Below are 21,542 nucleotides of genomic sequence, written 5' to 3' on the forward strand. Positions count from 1 at the left end.
TCACTCATATTTGAAAAATGTTCGGGTGTGGTCAGTCATGCCCGTGGATATAAAATTACAGGTATACAGATATAAAGTTGCGGGTGTGTGTTCTGTCTGTAATTATGAGTTTACCTTTAAGAGCGGAGGGAGGTGGTGTCAGGTAAACTAGGAAGTAAAAGTAGGCTGAGTAGAGACCATGTGCCTCCGTGTTTAAAAAAAAAAAAAAAAAATCAGGCTGTGGTTCACTGCGCTGGACTGGTTTTCATGTGCACTAAGAGTGTGCGACAAGTGCGCAATTGCGCAGTGGCACATTTTTAGGGGGAACGTTCGTCAAGACTACACAAAATAAGGGATGACTTTCAATATCTATGTATTTCTACACGCAACAGATTTTATGCGTGTGAGTTTTTTTTTTTGTACTTGACTGTGCAGATTTGCGAAAGCGATGGCGCGTGGGTGTGTCCGAGCCCATCAAATCACAGTGACTGCAAATACGGTGGTGCCTCGGCTCTCAAACACAATCCATTCCAGAAGGCCGGTTTAAAACCGAAACGTTCCAAAACTGAAGCGTGTTTTCCCATTATAATGAATGGAAAATGAAAAAGCGGGTTTTTTTTTTTTTTGCTTTTCTTGATAATAAACTGCATAGTAGAAATACATGTATATTTTAAATACTTTATATAATTTTTTTAAACAATATATTTATTAGATTTTTCATATATAATTTTACAAAAACAACACTAACAGTAGAAGAAAAAAAAAATATATATATAATATAATTTAAGAAATATTTCTATTTTTTTGCTTAAAATTGATGCTTTAGTAGTAGAATATGCTAGGCTGAGAGCCACTTCCCCCCCCCCCCCTTGTAAACCTTTTTTTATTAACAAAAGTGCAGAGTAACTTTAAACAAGCAATAATGGGGGGGGGGGTTATTTGCACAGAAAGTACATAAAACAACTGTTTCAAATATCTTCGGTGGGGTGACTCGCCCCTTTTTAACAGAGAAAGAATCTAATGTAGACTGTTTCTGCCGTTTTTTGAGCACCTTCCTGAAGTGGCTCATCACGTCATTGAAAATTTCCAGTGCTCTGAAACATTCTACTTTGTTAAGGTGATTTGACTTCTACAAAATTATGGATGTCGTTCAATTTAGCACAGATAGCTTTTATGTTGGCACTTGAGACATCCTTCCAGCCTTCAGCCTCATCAGAATAAGAAGCAACTTTTCGACTTCCTCCAAGATCTGTGGCCTCTGCTTGGTCAACACGGTTGCTCCTTTCACAACATCTTTTGTTTTGAGGGCATCCTTGTGTTTCAGAAAGGTGCTGATCGTCGATTTCGCCATGCCCTACTTCTTTGATAATTCACAAACACGCACACCAGATTCGTTTTCGGCTCAAATCCTTCTTGAAGTCGACAGTATTATGCACCACTTTCCTTTTTTCATCACCAGCAGTTCCAATTTCCTTCTTTGGAAGCATGATTAGGGGTAATATTTCTCAATTGGAAGAAAAAAAGTCACTACCGGGACACGTCCGCATGCGGAGGAGTGTGTGGGTTAAGTGGTTGCGTCGCGCGCAGTCGCACGCATGATGTCGTTTCAATTTTTTTCGGGGTTTCCGTTCAAAAGCACACTATCAAATCATTATGGATCACCTGGACGAGGCGTTCAAATACTGATTTTCGTTCGAAAACCAAAGCAAAAAAAATCTCTAAATTTATGAATAAAAACCAAGGTACCACTGTACATTTTTTTGGGGCATTGTGATAAACTCTGAGACTTCCTCTATTAGTTACTGTCCATATTTATTTTATTCTTTTTACTTCACGGAATTTTCCTTAGCATTAAATATATTGGATTTTAAATTTAGAAATCCAACATGGTTAGGAATGCGTTTGACTAAATTTCCTTGATTGACTTTTGGGGTGGCAGTGTCTATCAATTGATTTAAATATTTTTAAAAGAGTCAGGAGAATCTGCACTCCGGTTTCCATCCCAGGGTTGGTAAAATAAGGCTGATTTTTCATTGCCTGGATGTATCAGAACTATAAAGTACATTTGCTCACTGACCCCACGTTCACCTTTTTTAGAACAAATACGAGCTGTAACGGAATAAACACTAGTGTGTCTGCCACCTGCTGTACCGACTTCTCTCTAAGCTAATGGCATACAATACTGCTAGCAATTTTGCCGCAAGTGGATGTTAACTTGAATTAAATAAATCCACATAATTCTTAACCATGAATAAATTCAGCCATCTGGATGACCACCCTGCTTTTTGTCATTGTTTCTTCAAGGTTAACAGCAGGCGAACTTTCCATCCAGGTTAACCTGAACGACTACCTGGACTTCTATTGTCCTTACTACCCCAGTAAGCAAACGCTGGGCACCAGGCAGCCAGAGACACTGGCCCTCTATCTGACAGAGGAGGCGGCCTTCCAGGGCTGTGTGGAGACTTCAGCGGCCATCAAGCGATGGGAATGCAACACCCCCTTCGCTCCGTTCGGCTCTGTGCGCTTCTCGGAGAAGATCCAAAGATTCACCCCCTTCTCACTGGGATTTGAATTTCTGCCAGGGCGCCACTACTATTATAGCTGTGAGTACGATACATGTGTGTGTGACTGTGAGTGGGCAATGATCCAAAAGACATGAGAGCTTGCCATTGTTTAGAATCACTGTCTTTCCCATCCATTCAAGAAAATATGCTTTGCTTGAGTAACCCGTAACAGTTTTAATAGCCTATTGTTAAACTTTTCAATTCCTTTTGACTTGACAAACTATAACAACTGCATTGTAATCATACAAAATGTGAATTGGATTTCAACATCCTCATTGAGGTTCATATAAGTTTGACTGCATTTCACCTATGCGCCTCCAACCCACCCCAACAGAAAAGAATATCACAGAGAGAACAGCTTAGTGACTGTAAAACCATTTTTTACTTATTTTCCTTTTCAAGACGGCTTGCGTCAGTGCGTGCAAGAGAAGTGAGTGGACGTGAGACAAGGCGGTAATAAAAGGAATGAAGTCAATATGTGGTGTGCAACAATGACAACACACATGGTGAGACTGAAGGACTGCAAAGTGTGTGAGGAACAACTCTGAGATCAGTCATGGCAGACTGTGAAGTAGAAATAGGGGTGGGAGGGGACGTGATCTTGAAATTGTAATGCCCCAAATCTTGAAGTTGGACCAACATTTGGGTGTGATGTTGGGACTTCACTAAATCTCATTTTAGACAATATCAAAGCACTGTTAATATTTCTATTCTGACAGGTTTATACTTAGCATTGGTTACCATTCCTGTACAATGTATAGGGCTCACAACTAGAGAGGGATATTGACTGTTTTGTGCCACATGGTTTGGATGTGCCCTTAAAAATGTTTGGAATTCCCTACTCGTGGGGGATAGGCATGTTCACTCTGCCAAAATCCTCCTTATTGTGAAGTGAGTTCACTGCCACTACATAGTGCTCGTATCTCTGGAAAAACTTGTAACTTGTATCGCAAGACACCATTGTTTTAAGTGATACATCTCAACTGTTTTAAATTGTATGTTGGAAGAGCAAAGTTTAGTTTGGATTATGAGCAGAAGTTGTAGAGAGTTTTCACCACAAGTGTTTTTGCTTTACAGTGACTATTAAAAAGCTCAATGAAGAAAACAACAAAGGTTACGACAAAGGCTATGTTAACACTGCAGGTCCATTTTTTTTTTCCCTCTCTCTTCTCCATGTCTCTGTGAACAGTACTGTTCCATTTTTTTTTTAATCTCACCCAGGCCTTTTTCATATGTGGCAATAAATCCGATGTGATATTCAGGTTGTCTCCATCCGACTTACAGTCTATATCACCATAAGGTGACAAACGGCACAATTGTTCGAGAAAACGGAAGCGACAAAAGCAATGGCAGACAGTGTTCTCGTGAGTTTTCTCCAAGTTCTTTGGGGGGAAAAAAAACATGCCGGCACAGAGTGAGCATGCAAACTCCAAAAAGGTGATGCCGGATTTTAACACTGGTCCTCACAATTGTGAGGCGGATGTCCTCACTGTGCCACCTAAGTCTGGGGGAAAACGTTAAATATTTTAATTTAACAAATCTGAACAACTGAGCTGTTTTAGAGGTTATGTTCATTCGAAACCTTTGCTTTGGTTCATAATGACATCTCACAGTCAGACCTTTTCCAAAAAAAATGGAATATCACGGAAAAGTTTTATTTCCATAATTCCATTGAAAAAGTTTCATTTTCATAGATTACATATTCAGGGTCCACAATATAAAAAGTTAAATTTTTTTTTTTAGTTTGGGCTTCCAGCTCATAGACTACAATAAATTGGGAATTTAAAAAAAATGCTGTGAAGAAATCACATTCACTGAATCTTTGTAGGGGAAAAAAAGAAACTAGGGTTACATTAAAACAATTAAAATATGGTATTTTCAAAATTATGTTAATCTCTTAGGTGGGAATCGCTCTGCTTTAATCACTGCCTTGATGTACCATGGCATTGAGGCAACTAGAATGTGGCCTTTATTCCCTGAAAGTTATGAAAACACAGATTTCCTTGATGTTTGCTGTCTTTTTTTTTTTTTTTTTTTTTTTTGGTTGTTGTTTTGGCTCTGGTACCCCTCAGTTTCCTGTTGATAATACCGCATCGATTCTCAATGGGGTTCGAATCCGGCAAGTAGGCTGGCCAGTCAAGCATTGTGCTGGCATGGGCATCGAACCAGGTTTTGATGCTTCTGGTGATAGGGGGAGCGGGCAGGTCCTGCAGGAAATCAAATCTGCATCCCCATACAGATCCTCGGTTGAAGGAATCATGAAGTCCTACATTCTGGTGAACTTTTGTGGTGACCTTGGATTAAAAAGAGCAGTTTACCAACACATACCCTGGACATTGTACCACAAATCATGACTGAGTGGATATTTTACACTGAACCAACCGCACCCCCAACCCCCACCCCCCAAAAAAATCCCCATGTATTATTAACGGAAAAAAATACGTTTAAGATAATTAAATTATTAATGGAGTATAATAATTAGATTCCACTCTAGTACTGTTGTCAGATGAGTTTAGTTTTCACTGCTGCCAGTAGCCCTGGCCTTGTTTCTACATCATCTTGGGAAGTTTACTACCAAGATAAACCTCACAAGGAGCGTCTCCTGCCTTTCGGACTTGTACTAGCATGGCCGTTTATCACCTGGTGGCCAACGCCAGCTGCTCCTGCAAATGGTTCTTTAGACGTATAAGGCATTGGACAGATAAATATGTTGATAGGTGCCTTTCTCAAGCAAATATTTTTTTTTGCAAGTAGCTGAATGCAGAGGTGCAAATTGGTGGGCGTTTATTGTACTGAGTAAAGATGCAGACTGCTACCTTAGTGGCCATATGCTTGTCATTAGTATTAAAAGGTAGTATTATATTTTAGCATTTTACATGAAATTAGTGGTTGATTACAGGTAAGACTTCGGTGACAGTTCATTTAAAAAAAAAAAGTGTACAATGGAGGGAGAGCAAACAAGCGAGGGATGACAGGAGGGGGCAAAAGCATCTACATAAATTACTTGTGTAGTAAGCCGAACAATGGTGCTTTGTTGATGTATGAAAGCGGGGCTCCACAATCACATGTATTATGTACACAGACAGAATCTGTAGGCTATTGTGCTTGTTGGGCCACTTCAGAGAAAAGCAACAATGGAAAGTAGCCCCTCCTAAAACCCACCATTCCTCCTCCGGGTCGAACCACTTTGGGCTCAGAGTTTGTGTTTGGTCAACATGAGTGATAAAGTTGGTCCAAATTTGGATCTCTTGTGTTTAGGATGCTCCATTGGACTGACGATAAAGGCATTACACAACAATAGCGTTACATACAATAATTCTATTAATTGCCTCAGGCTGAGCCTCGCTCAGTTAGTCTGCTCCCACACCCTGTTCAGCTCACAGACCACCATCTCTGGCTCACCATTGAGCAGTAGTTCCACTAACAGAGGTCTACTTAAAACAAAATGTTGTCAAAATTTCATCTTGAAATATCACATCTGATGTTCTTTTTTTTTTAACTTTAGTTTTGCAAAAAGCAAGTTGAGTTATTTTTATTGGGCACTACATTAGGTACACCTGTGGCATCTATCATACCTCCAGTATAATCATCAATCCATCCATCTATTTTCTTAGCTGCCTTTCCTCACAAGAATTATGGGAGTACTGGAGCCAATCCCAGCTGTCAACGGCCAGGAGGCAGGGTACACCCTGAACTGGTTACCAGCCAATCGCCGGGCACATCGAGACAGACAAAAGTTGCACTCACAATCACACCTAGGGGCAATTTAGGGTCTCCAATTAATGCATGATTTTTGGAATGCGAGAGGTAACTGGACTGCTGGGAGAAAACCCACTCAGACACAGGGAGAACAGGCAAACACTACACAGGCAGGGCAGGGATTGAACCCTGGTCTTTAGAACTGTGAGGCCAATGCTTTAGACCTGTGCCACTGTTCCTCCAGTATAATCAATGTACTCTAAAATCCACTGAAGTATATAGTTGGGATTTGGAAAAGAAAATACAGGTGCTCTTATAAACTGCCTCAAGTTTGTTACATTCTTCAAGGCCACTTAATATTATACATTACAGATTATACTATGGTAGTGTGATCACACTGCACCATCTGCACATCTGTTCTGTATTGTTGACAAATATTACCCTCTCGTACAAGAGTAGCAGCTGCACCACTTGCTAAATTGACTGAGGAGTATCTGTAACATTTGCATTGACATTCAACCCAGACTATGACTACGACTAGTCACTTTAAACTGCATACACTCCTTGAAGTCTAAGTCTTATAGCCTTTGCACAATGTTCACTGCACTGGACTATCGCTTTAATGGGCTTTCTCTAAATTCCTGAGGACTCTGCAACCTTTGCACAACTGAGTTAAAAAAAAAGTTATGTCAGTTGTTTGCGGTTGTACTCAACATGTATGTTGTACAAGGGTGGATCGAAATGCCGGAGACAAATTCCATGTGTGTTGTTTTCACACTTGGCCAGTAAAGCTGATTCAGATTAAAAACATAATTTCTCAAGAAAAAAATGCATTATTTTAATGATGTAGGTGAATGGTGGTCCAGATCCAAAAGCGACAATTGTCTCACTCTCTCCTGTGATGCGTTCGAGGGGGGGTTTATTAATGCCTTGCACTGAAGTCCTGTCTCCTTCCTTGTTGTGGCTCAGCTCTGCCTGCAGATGAAGGCCCACCACTGCCATGTATGAAGCTGCGTGTCACTGTGTGCTGCGAAACTGGTGAGTGTGCACCTCTTTTCATCAGCTACTGGCTTTCATTCTTTTGCTCCATCTGAACCCCCTCCCTCCTTCCCCACAACGTCTGCGTTTCATATTTCTACAATCAGGGCTCTTTTTCATGTCACTGTTGCCCTCATTTCCCCATTATTATTCCCACTGTTTCGTTTCCATCCATCCATCAATCCTTTTTCTTCCACTTATTGGAGGTCCGGTTGCGGGGGAAGTGGCTTTAGCAGGGAAACCCAGTTTTCCCTCTCCCAAGCCATTTAATCTAGCTCTTCCAGGTAGATCCCGAGGCATTCCGAGGCCATCCGGGAAACATAGTCTCTCCAGGTTGTCCTGGGTTGTCCCTGGGGGATCCTCCCAGTGGGACATGCCTGAAAACACCTCACCAGGGGCAGGTCCATGGGGCATCTCAATCAGTTGCTCGAACCACTTGATTTAGCTCCTCTCTATGTGGAGAGCCTGCGGCTCTACTCGGAGTCCCTCCCAGATGACTGAACTTCTCATCGTATCGTTACATGAGAGCTTGGACACCCAACGGGATTAAACAATTTCGGCCACTTGTATCAGAGAGCCTTCACCGATGATCACAACCAACCGGTCGTGACCATCGGTGAGGGTAGGAACATAGATCATCATAGATGGGCCGGTTAATTAAGAGTATTGCCTTTTGACTTAGCTCCTTCTTCACCATAATAGACTGATACAAAGTCCACATCACTCTAGATGTTGCACCTATCAGTCTGTCAATCTCCTGTTCCATTCTCCCCTCAGTCATCAACAAGAGCCGAAGATACTTGGGGCAGGTTGTCATCCCCAAAATGGAGTACTCCACCCTTTTCCGGGTGAGGACCATGGTCTCAGATTTAGAGGAGGTAATTTTTGGGTGGGTGGGTTGGGTGGGTGAGTGGGTGTGAGAGAGAGAGAGAGACTTACATAGACCCCTTTGCATGTCGTTTGGTGATCTAATTTGGATGTGTATGTGTGTGGTGTTTCAGACGTCTGTCCCAGTTCCCATCACAGTGCTATCTGCAGGGGGCTCCTCATGCCACGCTGGGCCGGGTGCACAGGGCCAAACTTTACAAAATCTGTATTACACGGTACTAAATAGAAGTAGAATAAATAAGGAAGCCTGGACTTTTCTTCTTGTGATAATTGTCTGTTTATTGGAAAAGTGTGTGTGTGTGCACGTGTGCGTGTATGTATGTGGGTGGGGAGTTTAATTATGGAACTTACTGTTCATTTATTAGCAATATGGTAGTAACTGTTTGTCCTGTTAGCCTGTTGAGCAGAAATGAACAAGTTACAGTCACTGTCCAGCTCCTTAACACTAGAGAATGCAAGACATCCAAATCCTCTTTTAAAATTGTATGTACTAACTAAATTAAAAAAAATAAGCATCAAAGGAACACACAAACATCAACATTTGGAAAAATGTACTAATTTACTTTCGGTTTAGATGATGGATCACATATGACCCAGTGGGCCTTAACTACCAACTACTGTACAGTACAGTAGTAACCACTTGTGAGACGTTGGCCTTTAAGGGTAATAAGAGTAATTGTGATGTGTTGTTTATACAGTTTGCCCTTAATTACACTAGGTCATACGTGCCCCCATGGGTTGAACCTGCACTGACTAATATGATCCATTAGCTCAAATTTTTTTTTTTTTCCCCCTCTCTGGTAGTAATTTCCCTTCTGTTTTGAATACCTCATTTATTTTTAAGTGTTAAGTAAGCAACTATAATCATAATAATAAAAATGAATGTTAAATGAATGTCTGACAATTTTACTCTTAATTCTGTAAAAAAAAAAAAAAAATTAATACATTGTGATTTTCAAGAATTTCGTGAAAGCCAGTATAAATAAGTCATTTTCACCTGAGACACTACTAGAACGAATGGCTGAATTATTTTATGAATATACTGTTACATGTGAGTTGAGTTTTGTTGAGATTCTAATACTGAATTGGTGTGTGGAAGTGTACCTAATGAAATGTCTATTTATTGTGCATTGGCTTACACAAACTTGAAGTGACTCTCACATTTCTCTTATTTTTTTTACCCCTATCTCGCTCTCATCCTGTCCCTTAACCAAAACTAATCCTGACTAAATTTGCTGCTTGCCATCCCCCTTTCTTTCTCTCCTCTGCTCATCTGTCATTCCTCAAGTGGCACTAATCCTTCCCTTCTCTCTGTCTCCTGCACTCTTTTCTCCTCTCTTCCTTCACCCCTTTTTATGATCTTTCGCTAGCGAAGCAAAACTAATCTCGGCGTGTCCGTCCACGCCGGAGTTCCTCGCGACTCCGCCCTGGCGCTCTACCGTGTCGTAGGGCGCTTCCTAAGCCACTTCCCTCGCTGTTGGGCCCCCCATCCTCGGTGTGTGTCGCAGTGTAGTGATGGCGACAATACGCAGAGGAATCGGGGATGCAATGAGAGATGGAGCAGTACAAAAAGATGCTGGAGTGAGTCGGAGGTTGTCTAGATGTTCATTTGGTTCTGTAGTGACCCTCCCAGCTCAAACGTTCCTTCCTTGTTGGGGGGTGTGTGTGTGTGTGGTGTGTGTGTGTGTGTGTGTGTGTGTGTGTGTGTGTGTGTGTGTGTGTCCCAGTAACAGAAGCACTTGTCCTCCATATCCCCTGAAATGCATTTTTCCATGATTAACAGAGAATTCCATGCAGAGATGCTCTGTTGTGTGCAATCATCTTTCACACACCCGTGCGCATGCTGGTTGGAAGGGTGGCCACGGTGACATTGCTCCAAGGTCGCTCAGCAACAGCTCCTTTATGTTGTCTCCAGTGCGCATATGTGTGTTTCTGGACTTAATTTAACCCAAAAACACACAACGCAGTGGGTAGGAGTGACGCAGGAGGTTCTTCATGACATTGTGTGTGTGCGTGATGTTATTTGCCTCCACCCTCCAGTACTTGCTAAAAGTGATGTTCAGGTACACAGTATTTCAATGTTTTCAAGACTGGAGGTTTAAATCCCCAATGTACTGCTGACCAGTCAAAAGTGTGCACACCTGCTCATTCAGTAGGATGAGAAAGTACTGTGTATGCAAACTTGTGATTTAATTTTTACATGCAGGAACGCAAGGTCAAAATGTTGCTATTATTAAACATTTCATTCACGTTACAGGTGACGATTTGATCAATCCGAACCAATGGCACAATGCCGCCATTTTTTGGTTAAGTCTCAAAAAATGTGTAATCAGTTTTTCGTCTGCGCCACCACAAATAGTTCTCCAACTGTTTCCATTGCAAGCATTTTTAACACGGAGACTTTGTACAGTGCAACACTGTATGTAGAGTCTTCTTCTTTTCCTTTCGGCTTGACCCGTTAGGGGTCGCCACAGTGTGTCATCTTTTTCCATCTAAGCCTATCTCGTGCATCATCCTCTCTAACACCCACTGTCCTCACGTCTTCCCTCACAACATCCATCAATCTTCTCTTTGGTCTCTTCCTCTCAATCATTTGCCTGGCAGCTCCATCTTCAGCACCCTTCTACCAATATGTCCAAACCATCTAAGTCTGCTCTCTTTAACTTTGTCTCCAAAACATCCAACTTTGGCTGTCCCTTTAATGAACTTATTTCTAATCCTATCCAACCTGTTCACACCAAGCGAGAACCTCAGCATCTTCATATCTGCTACCTCCAGTTCTGCTTCCTTTTGTTTCTTCAGTGCCACAGTCTCTAATCCGTACATCATGGCCGGCCTCACCACTGTATCTACAGTAGTATTCAAAATAATAACAGTCCAATGTGACTAACGGTGGGACTTTTTTATTGCTATATGTCAAACAAGTTACCAGTAGGTGCTGTAGATTCTCAGAATACAAACAAGATGCAGCATTCCTGATATACACACATCTAAGGCTGTGCCATTGGGCTATCTGGTTAGTCATATTGGACTGCTATTATTTTGAACACTACTATATGGCGTCAATGGACACATTCCAAAATTGATCAACTGCCTACCATGGCATCAACATCTTCAATGAACTGCTCATGGGAAACTGACACCGTGTGCCTGTGCTAAACTGTGCATTCAGCAAAGCTTAATGCAGCTTCTCTTATACAGTTGATCTTGTCACGGCTTGAATAAGGTGTCTTGTTACTGTCTTTCTCCATCTCTGTATATATTTAGCTATTTCTCTGTCTTTTTCTTGCCTTGTCTCCTTTGCTTTTTCTTGCTTTTCTCTAACAACTTTATATGTGTCAATATATCTTGCTCTATATATTTCTATTGGGCTGGGACTGTCCTGGTTGCGGTTTTTGGGGGAGCTCTCTGATTTTTTTTTCTTTCTTTTTTTTGGGTCATAACACCAGAAAGAAATGACGAGAGTTTTGGCAACATTTTTCATACATGTTTGTATATATGCATATAAAAATGAAATTTCTGCAGCTCTGTCATGTTGGGTGCAGTGTGTGACTGTAATTCACATTGAGCGTGAGTGTCTGTTTGATGCATTTGCATATTTTGATGGGGGCGGCTGAAATAGCGGGTTTAGGGTCATTTTTTTGCCATAATGTGTCAAATTGTCCATTTTTTATAAGATGTAGCCTTTTGGAGGAGCTTCTCCTGTTTTCTTTATTTTTTTCACCCCTCCCATCTTTCCCATATCACCATTGGCACGATTGAAGCCAGAGAAGTTGCTTGAGCCCGTGTTGCATCAGACAACAAAAAAAAGAGGCACTCTCCTTCCGCCTCGCTCACCTTCTTCTTTGGCATCGACTTTTCCCCTAAAAACTCCTCCTGTTTGTTTAGTCGCCGTCCTACTGTGAGAAGCCATTAAGGAGCAACTTCCCTTTCGCTCTAATTGATTCCTTTTCTCTTTCCCAATCTCCTCCCTTCTTTTCCTGTCATTCTCCCGCTGTGAGCCCCGTCTTTTTCCACTATGCACAGTGTCTTTGGCGGGGCAACGTAGCTGCCTTCCTTCCAACCCCCGCCTCCCCCACACACCCGCTCCCTGCTCCTCCACCCCAAATAAAACCTCCCTTCTCCAATCATGCCCAAATACCTTTGGACCCCATGAACTGGAAACAACCCATCTTTGACAAATCTCCAAAGCCAACCCTCAAACACCTTTTGTGAATTGATCGATTTTCTGTAGAATTCTTTTTTTTTTTTTTTTTTTTTTTTTTTTTTTTGAGCGCTAAGTGTCGTCAGTTAGCATTACCTGCCGTGTTTTTTAAAATGGCGGCATCCTCATAGATGCAGTGGTGGAACTGTGTGGAAGAGTGCATTTCCACACAGGCACGCACGTTTGGCCACGGCGGTGCTGCACGTTGCAGACTGCAGTGCGCAAAAAGCAGCAGAGACGCCGCGGTCGCCATTTTGTGGCGAGGCTCGACGCCGGCGCTATTGTGAGCAAGTGCTTTTTTTTTTCCCCTTTTTTTCGGCACAATTAAAGTCGGGTCACAACACGTGTCTCACACACACATGCACACGAGTCAATGCGGGGTATTTTATTCACCGATTTGCAGCGCGCACCATGTGGTGTCGCATATGCAAAAACAGTTTCACTTGAAAAACTGAATTTGTAATTAACCATAAAATACATATATAATTGTTCTCTGTGATTTCAAATGTTTAAATGTTATGGAACATCATTGAATAAAATTTTAGTTTTCAAACAACCTAAATCATTCTTGTACATTTTATATTCACTTCTCCACCGTTGTATTATAATAAACATTTTATTATAGGTTTATTTTTACGTCACTATTTTTCATATTTCTGTATTTATGCAACCGATGTAAAAATATATATTAATTCACAATAATCAATGTATTTATTTTTTTCATCAATTTATCTTATTGAGCTTTTTTTTTGTTTTACTAAATTTCATGTTTTCAAATTTTAACTGCTTTTGTCTTTCATACAATATTTTTTTCCCCTGCATGTTAAATCTACAGGCTTATGTTGCATTAATCTTAACATTTAACTTATGCAACCTTTTCTAAATTTTAAATCCTTTTACAATTATTTATTCAACTCCATATTTCCAGTTTGCATGTAGTGATGCCCCAAATTGTGATATACCTGTGTTTATTATGAATGATTTTGATGATTTATGTTGTCTCACTATCGTCACCTTCATTGCCAGCCTGTTGCTGTTATGTATTTATGTATTTATTTTAAACCAGATAGGTAATGAACTTTTATTGCTTCATTTTTTTTTTTTAAACTGTAGTTATTTTATGTTTGCACCACAATGGATATACTCCTTAATGAAGGAGTGGAACATCCCAAACTACAATTCGAAGCGTACTAGAACAATGGTGGTTTTCAATAAGAGAATTCAATATTTTTTTCCCCCCTTTCTGATTTATCTCAGACACACACCCCCCCCAACCCTCCCGCACACACACTGTGCACCAGGCCAAGTCCCAGCATGCTATTTAATGCCTCGTTAGCCCCAAGATGGCCGTTAGTTGTAGACAATCACCGGCGTAATTTTGAGCGACAGACGATGCTTGCAGGTGCCTCGCACATAAAGAACACAGACGTCGTCCATTTAATGAAGAAACATAACACGTGACTTGGCCTCATCAGCTCAGACGCTGGGGGGGCGAGGACAGGTGGCAATTTAGAAAAAAAAATAATTTTTTTAGGAGTAGGGTGTAAAAACATGGATGTGGTACCCACTGCAGTGTGTGTGTGTTGGTATCTTTGTGTGCCACCACCCTTTTCATAGCCAGCTCTTTGGTGTTGACTTTTTTTTATTTTGGTCCATGCGTGATGTTGTATTATTTCTGTCTGTGTCGCAGCACCCTTGATATCTCAACATTTTGTGTGCGAGTTCTCGTCTTTTTTGCCATTTTTCAAAACCACCATAACTTTGTACATTTGGATGTGCCCCCCCCCCCCCCTTTACATCCCAAGCATGTGGGCACTTGTTTTTTAGCAGGGCGATATTGGGGCAGTTCAGTTTTTCCTATATTTCTGTCGCAAATTGGAATGTGTGCTTGTGTAGACATTTTGCACGCATGTGTGTGCATGTTATTCTTCCGTGTCCGTGTGTACAAAAGTATTTGACCGTTTTCCGCCGCCTCTCCGCAACCGACAGCATCCTTCCATTACCCCACCCCCGCCTTTCAGCACCTCCCGCTGACAAAGTGTCGGCCGGACTCTCCCTTGTCCATCCACCCGCTCTCCTTCCCAGATTCCATCCCCTTTTCTATGTCTGACCTTCCTTTTCATTTCTTTTCTTCCGCCCTCGTCGTTTTCAGGCTCTGTCCACTTCTTAGTCTCGCTCTGTCATTTTGCATTTTCTCTTGTTTTTCTTTTTTTTTTTTTTGTTTTCTCCTCCCTTTTCATTTCCTGTATCCTTTCTGTGTGTATATAATCCCCGACACTGTAACGCTCCCTAATTTCCATAAGACTTCTCCTGTTCCTGTTGTTTCTTGCTCCATTATTCCCAACCTTTAAGAGAATTTGCTGAGAGTGGCTTCAGGATTTAACAAAAGATAAATGTCTCCCTTTGCTCATTTGTCTACCTCTTGCTGTTTTTCCTACACTAAATTTAACGAGAGGGTTAAACATGCAAACGTGATGAATCGGCAACTTCTTTCCAAAGTTTTTCTCATGCTCTTTCCGTTCCACTCTTACAGCATCCAAGGGCTCCAAACAAACTCAAGGTGAGCTTTTTCACCATTTTTTTTTTTTAAATGAAATTTTCAGAATTAAAAAGTAATAATAATGAGAATACGTTTAAGTGAGGAAAATGCATAAATTCATGAAAGTAGTCAGAATATTACAAAATAAGGTGACTTATTATAAAAGTCATTTCTTGAAAAATGACTTTGAAGGAATAACATGGAAGGAACATTTTTTTTTTTAAATAGAAGAAAGACATTTTAAAGAATCAAGTTGTAATGTTACAAGGAGAAACTCATAGTTACAAAAATTAGTGTAACATTTAAAGAGGGAGATACAACTGTTACAAAGACTACAAGAAAGTTTTGACAATTTGGAAACTAAATTTGTAATAGGGAAAAAGCAGGAATTCATGAGGATTTAGTAAAATGATTTAAAAAGAAAAAAAAAAAAAAATATATATATATATGTATGTATGTATGTATATATGTATGTTAATAGATGGTGGTGTGATTGGTTGGAGTATCAGCCTCACAGTTCTGAGGACCAGTGTTCAAATTCTGTCAGTCTGTCCGTGCCTGCGTGGGTTTTCTCCGGGCACTCCAGTTTCCTCCCACATCCCAAAAACATGCAACATTAATTGGGCACTCAAGTTGCCCCTAGGTGTAATTGTGAGTGCACCTCTTTGTCTCCATGTGCCCTGCAATTGGCTGACAACCAGTTCAAGATGTACCCCGCCTCCTGCCTGATGAAAGCTGGGATAGGCCCCCACAGTCCCGTGACTGCTGTGAGGATAAGCGGCTAAGGAAATGGATGGATAGAAAAATACAGTTTTAGGAAGTGGGCGCATTGCAAAAAAAAAAAAAAGAAACTTTACATTTTGTGAAAAAAAAATATGGTAATTTGTCAGGAAACTATGAAAGATAGTTTTAACTTTTTTTTTTCTAATTGTAATATTTCAACAGATAAAAACAGGAATGAAAATATAACACTCAAAGTGTGGAAAAACGCAAAATACTATTGAAGAAAATGTAGTCACAGAGAAGCACACACGTTAAAGGAAACAAAATGCATAGACAACCCTCCCCCCCAAAAACGTCCAACACATTTGATAGATTAAGTGTAACATTTTCCATAGAAAGTCAATAAAGACAAAATGAAAAAAAAACTTGGAAAAAGATGAATAGAAAATTACAGCATGATAGAGCATAGCATCTAGATGCATACAGTTTTCAAAATATGTTTTAATCGTCAAGACAATTTATCTTTAAATTATATTTTAACAAATCTTTTTTCCATGACATTCAAATAGGGGTAACCCAATTCTGAATTTTCCCCAAGAAATCCGTAGGGTTTTTTTTCAAGGTTTCAATTCTCTTAACACGTGTGTATTTTGGAACATTAACAAAAAATATTCAGGTTTAGTCTTGTAAAATTAAGTTTTCACTGTTTTCCTTCCATTGTGGCACTAATACTACTTTCTTTTAATGTTCCAACTTTTTCTTAACATGGCCACATTGATGCTCAAATACAACTTTTCATTCTTGTAATATTACATGTGTATTCTTGTTCAGTTTTAGTAGTAAGACTTGAAACATTTTTTTTTTTTTTACTTTTTCCATCTTATTATTTCAGCAATACACTTTTTTTCCCAAAAAAATATACCAATTAATTGATGTTTGGCCTCAGAAGCTGTCATAAATCTTGTTCCTTTTGTATGCACCTCTTAAGAAAACTTTTGAAATGTTCTCAAAGTAGATGAATACGAACAAGACTGAGCTGACGCTGTTGTCCGTGCGTGTCCCCTCAGCGACTTCACCCCTCAGTCAAGGAGATCCGTCGAGGACGCCGTCACTTCTGCTCCTCTGCGTCGTCCTCGCCGTCCTGCTGACCACCTGACCTCCTCCCGCCTGTTCCCAATGAGATTGGGACACTCAAGCACAGCCGGAGAACCCCACCAGTCCCTTGCCATCCACACACTGAGAACGCAGATGACATTTGTCATTGCGCACACACAAACAACCCGGTGGACCTTACACGCTCACACACGCTCAGGGAATGAGCCCTTCCCTTCCATCTCAATCACACTCGGGCCCCTCCATTAGGTACCCCCACGCATTCTAGTGCAGCGTTTCCCGGCCTTTATTTGACACCACCAAACAAAAGGGCCCAAGAAATGGATACATCTTCGTTCTGCCTGCTGTTGTACAGTAAAACGCTGGCATCGCCAGTTGTGCTTCTGTGGTCAGGTCATCCGTTGACCGAAGCCCCTTGAGCACGACACAGAACCCTAAATTGCCTCCAGGTCACCATCATAAATGAGGAATGTTCTGAAATGCCTTACTTGGGTAAACAAAGGAAATTATTCGTTATGAACAAGAAATACATTGAATACGTTTCAGAGCAGCTAAGCGGCATTTATCCAAAAGGCTACCACTTCTGAAATAATAGAATTGATCAAAAAGTACCTTTCATTATTCATTTATAGCTATTGTGTGAAGACACTGATCTTGTTAATGATTTCTGAATAATGATAAATTTATAACATTTATTTCTGTAAATCTATGCATGTATTTCAATCTTTGAAATGATCACTTGTACAAGATTCCTCGAATAGCATACTAGCCCATTTCTTATCGCCACTAACACTGACTTACTGTGAGATTTTTAGAACTGACCCGTGGCGACTCACGTGATCCTCAGTGGAGACCTCGAGCACCATGTTGGTGACCCCTGCTGTAGATGAACGAGGATGTCCATCGGCGTTAATAATGTTTGCCCAAATTAAGTGAAATTGGATCATTTCCCACACATCCTGTGACCATACGTGGCGAGCATAGATGGATAAACAAGAACGTGTTCCTTGTCATAAATCAATTTGGAGGCAAATGTAGTGAAATTGACGAATTTTCCATTAACAGAGATAATACTGACAAGTTTTTATTGACACTGTCAGGGGTTTGCATCCATTAAAGATTCAAGAGATGTAACAGAGCAACGAATTACCCGTTTACACATTTAATTGGCTTAACTGCAAAAGGCACATTTTTATTTTCGACACGTAAATGTATTTGTTTACTCGAGCTTCAAAGATTTCTTCAGTAAAATTGGAACAGGGGCTATTTGGGCATAATGAGGCAAGGCTGCTGCGCCCCCTACTGGGATCTAACTGGTTGTAGTGGAATTGGAACTGGATTACAGAGGGGAAGTTTGATAACGATTAAAACGTAGACCTTGGGTTGCTTTGCGTCCTTTCGTGCTGCATCTCCTGGACAGCGGGGCAAATTCACACCAGAGGGAATTGTGGGTAAACGCAACAGGGCTCGTCTTGCGCCACTGCAGATGATATGCACGCACGCTACTTGGTTTTCTGTTTCTAAACACAATTCCACAATTTTACTGACATGGTTAATGAGACCCGGCAAAATGCACCTGTTTAATACTTGTGGCAATGTAATTTTCCCGTTATTTAAATGTGGGAGGAAAATAACTTTTGTGTTTTGTATTATAGATAATTGTTAGATTCTTTTTTTTTTTCTGTTTAGTTTACAAATGTGTTCTGCTGAAATTGTTGTGCAAGTCAAATTATTTGATCATTTTGATTTGTAGTTATTTGATTTCAATTTTCTATTTGTTACCCTTTTTGTGCCATTTGTTTATTTTATATAATGTTTAAAGGAAAACTAATTGGATGTATTCAACTTTTAATTAAATGGGGGGAATATTTGGAAATTTTGATTGCCTTGGGCTTAAATTAATTTTTATGGTACAATGATGGCACTTATCTCTTTTTTTCTTTCAAAATGCTGTAATTTGCCATGAATACAACTCGCTACAGTTTTTCATTTCTGTAATATAGAACGTGATCATTTTCTTTTGCGTGTATGTGCGTGTGTGTCCTCAGCATTCACATTTTAGTGAAGAATGTAGCTTCTTCTGTGAAGAGACAACTGCAATTTGAGCCTGTTTTTTGTACTACTTTCAGTCAAATGTGGTGATAAAAATAAATTTTGTAAATGTTGGTATAATTAATGTCATTAATCCAATCTTGCACATGTAGCATCGAAGTAGGATGTACAAGAGGCTCAAAATGACGGTTAAGTCTTCGGGGTGACATTCCAGTGTTAAAGGCACTTGTAATGCCAGGAACCTGCTAAGGTTTTGGGCCTTAACTGACTTTCATCCATGCGCCGGCCCTGGTCTGATAAATCCTTGGCTAGTCAATCGACTCCCTTTATTTATGGACCGACCGGCTTTATTGTCAATAAACAAGTCAGTGTATTTATCACGGAATTCTGCTTGGGAGATGATGTTGTAAATGTAGACGTGAGCCTCCAAATCAGCTGTAAATGAATTTCCATTTATATGGCGAAAGGCTGAGAGGCAATTTCCCGGCTAACGGTGGGTAATGCTGCTATTTCATGCTCAATGACGGCTTGTGATGACACGTTTGTCACCGCCGCCTTGTCAGCCGCTCCAGATTCTGGACCTTGATGTCTGAAGCACGTTTCTATTCGACTTGACGTTAGTAATGGATGAGTATTAGAAACAGAAGGGAGGTGAGTCCGTAATGTTATCCACATTTAATCCAAGGGGCCTTGAAAAGTATGACGACAACAAGCCTACTCCTACATTCACTGTTCCTTTTCCATTTTCACCAGCGGTGTGTCCAGAAGTGCTGATGGCTCCAACACTTTTACATCTGCGGCAATTAATACAGATGTCAATAATAGTATTATCATTAATCAGAGGGGGAAACACAAATCACACAGCTTGACTCAAGTCAGACTTAAAGGCAAACGACGTCTTGTGGATTTGGCACACCAGGAGAGGTTTTGTCAGCACCCCTGCCAAGGATGAATGGTTCAAGTAATCCAGAAGTGTATACAAAATTCAAGCCGGTCTCGCAGGTTGCAGACACACAATTGAAAATCATGCCAAGCTCAACAGTTATTCAGTTAACGCCTTTACAATCTGGGAAAATGGATGCTATTTGGTTTAGCATAGGTAGTTAACCCAGGTTCCATCGCATCCCAGGGTTCAGCGGAGAACGAGACGAGTCACACTGGACCTTCGCTGGACCCACACCTTACGTATGTGTGCTTTGTGTAACTTTGCTCAAGATGGCCGCTTTCTGTCACGGCTGGGGTTGGTGATTTCAAGGCGCTAACGGGAACACAGACACGAATAAAAGATGACAAGATTGATTACAAATTGATCATTACAAGATGAGACAACGCACTGTGGACGCCCAACTAAGCGATGTCACATTAGTGGGGGCAACATTCCCATCAAAGACGATGCTTGTACGTACATTGAAAGTAAATATGAGCTTTTTCACAAAGTTAATTGGTTTTGTCAATTGAAAAGCATGTGTCATCAATACAGAACATATGAAAACAGCTGAAAAATATTCTTGGTCCATCTGTTTTATTCCACTTATCTGAAGTCAGGTTGCAGAGGCAGCAGCCTCACCAGGGAAGTCCAGACTTCCCTCTCCTCAGCCAGTTCTTCCAACACTTCCGAGGGGATTGTGTCCCCAAGCCGCCTCATCTGGCTCCTCTGAGCCCCTCCCGAGTGACCGATTTTCTCACCTTATCTCTAAGGGAGAGCCCGAACACCCCAAGGCCCCCCCCCCAAGGAAAAACATTTTGGCCACTTGCATCCGGGATCTGGTTCTTTTGGTCACCACTCACACCTTGTGACCATAAGTGTGGGTAGTAACATAGATCAACCAATAAATTGAGAGTATTGCCTTACGATTTAGCTTCTTCTTCACCACAATGGACATATACAAAGTTCGCATCAATGCAGCCACTAGACCGATCCGCCTGTCAATCTCCCGTTCCATTCTTCCATCACCCATAAACAAGACCCCAAAATACTTGAACCCCTCCACTTGTGGCAGGATCTCAACCCCGACCTGGTCGACGCCACCCATTTCCAACTGAGGACCATGCTCTTAGATATCACTTCACACTCTGCTGCAAACCACTCCATTGAGAGTTTGAAATCATGGCTTGATGAATCCAACAGAACCACATCATCTCTAAAAGCAGAGATGCAATATGGAGGCCACCAAACCAGACCCCTCTATGCCTCAGCTGGTCCATAAAAGTCATGAACAGAATGAGTGCAAAAGAGCAGCACTAACAGAGTTCCACACTCACCAAGTCTTGCTTCCTGCTGAGAATGGGGACCAAACTCTGACACCAGTCATACAAGGACTGAATAGTCCGTATCAGCGGGTTCGGCACTCCATACTCCCAAAGAACGCCCAACAGGACACCCCAAGGGAGACCTTCTCCCAAGTCCACAAAACATATGTAGACTGGTTGGGCAAACTCCCATCCACCCTCGAGGATCCTGCCGATGGTGTATAGCTGGTCCACTGTTCCACGGCCAGGAAAAAAACCGCATTGCTCCTTCTGAATCTGAGATTCAACTTCCCGACGGACCCTCCCCTCCAGCACCTCTGAGTAGACCTTACCAGGGAGGCTAAAGAGTGCGATTCCCCTAAAGTTGGAACACAACCTACGGTCCCCCTTCTTAAAAAGGGGGAACGCCACCCCAGTCTGCCAATCCAGAGGCACTCTCCCCGATGTCCACGCGATGTTGCAGAGGCGTGTCAACCAGGGCAGCCCCACAACA

General features: G+C 41.2%; 1 protein-coding gene across 7 annotated transcripts in view; it reads left to right on the forward strand.

Annotated features, from left to right (window-relative positions):
* si:dkey-246i14.3 (ephrin A4) overlaps positions 1–18,919 on the forward strand; it is a 55,922-nt gene extending 37,003 nt beyond the window's left edge. The window contains exons 2-6 of one of the 7 annotated variants that reach the window (XM_061820737.1): positions 2,284–2,582; positions 7,212–7,280; positions 8,058–8,158; positions 14,906–14,932; positions 16,702–18,919. In XM_061820737.1, the coding sequence (XP_061676721.1) occupies positions 2,284–2,582; positions 7,212–7,280; positions 8,058–8,158; positions 14,906–14,932; positions 16,702–16,782 (577 nt within the window). In that variant the 3' untranslated portion in view covers positions 16,783–18,919. Of the gene's footprint in view, positions 1–2,283; positions 2,583–7,211; positions 7,281–8,057; positions 8,159–8,281; positions 8,936–14,905; positions 14,933–16,701 lie in introns of those variants that run through there. The other 6 variants (XM_061820733.1, XM_061820734.1, XM_061820738.1 and 3 more) reach the window with 6 other exon arrangements.
* The last annotated feature ends 2,623 nt before the right edge of the window (positions 18,920–21,542 follow it).

Source organism: Syngnathoides biaculeatus, chromosome 5, assembly GCF_019802595.1.
Source record: "Syngnathoides biaculeatus isolate LvHL_M chromosome 5, ASM1980259v1, whole genome shotgun sequence".
NCBI classification, from domain to species: domain Eukaryota; kingdom Metazoa; phylum Chordata; class Actinopteri; order Syngnathiformes; family Syngnathidae; genus Syngnathoides; species Syngnathoides biaculeatus.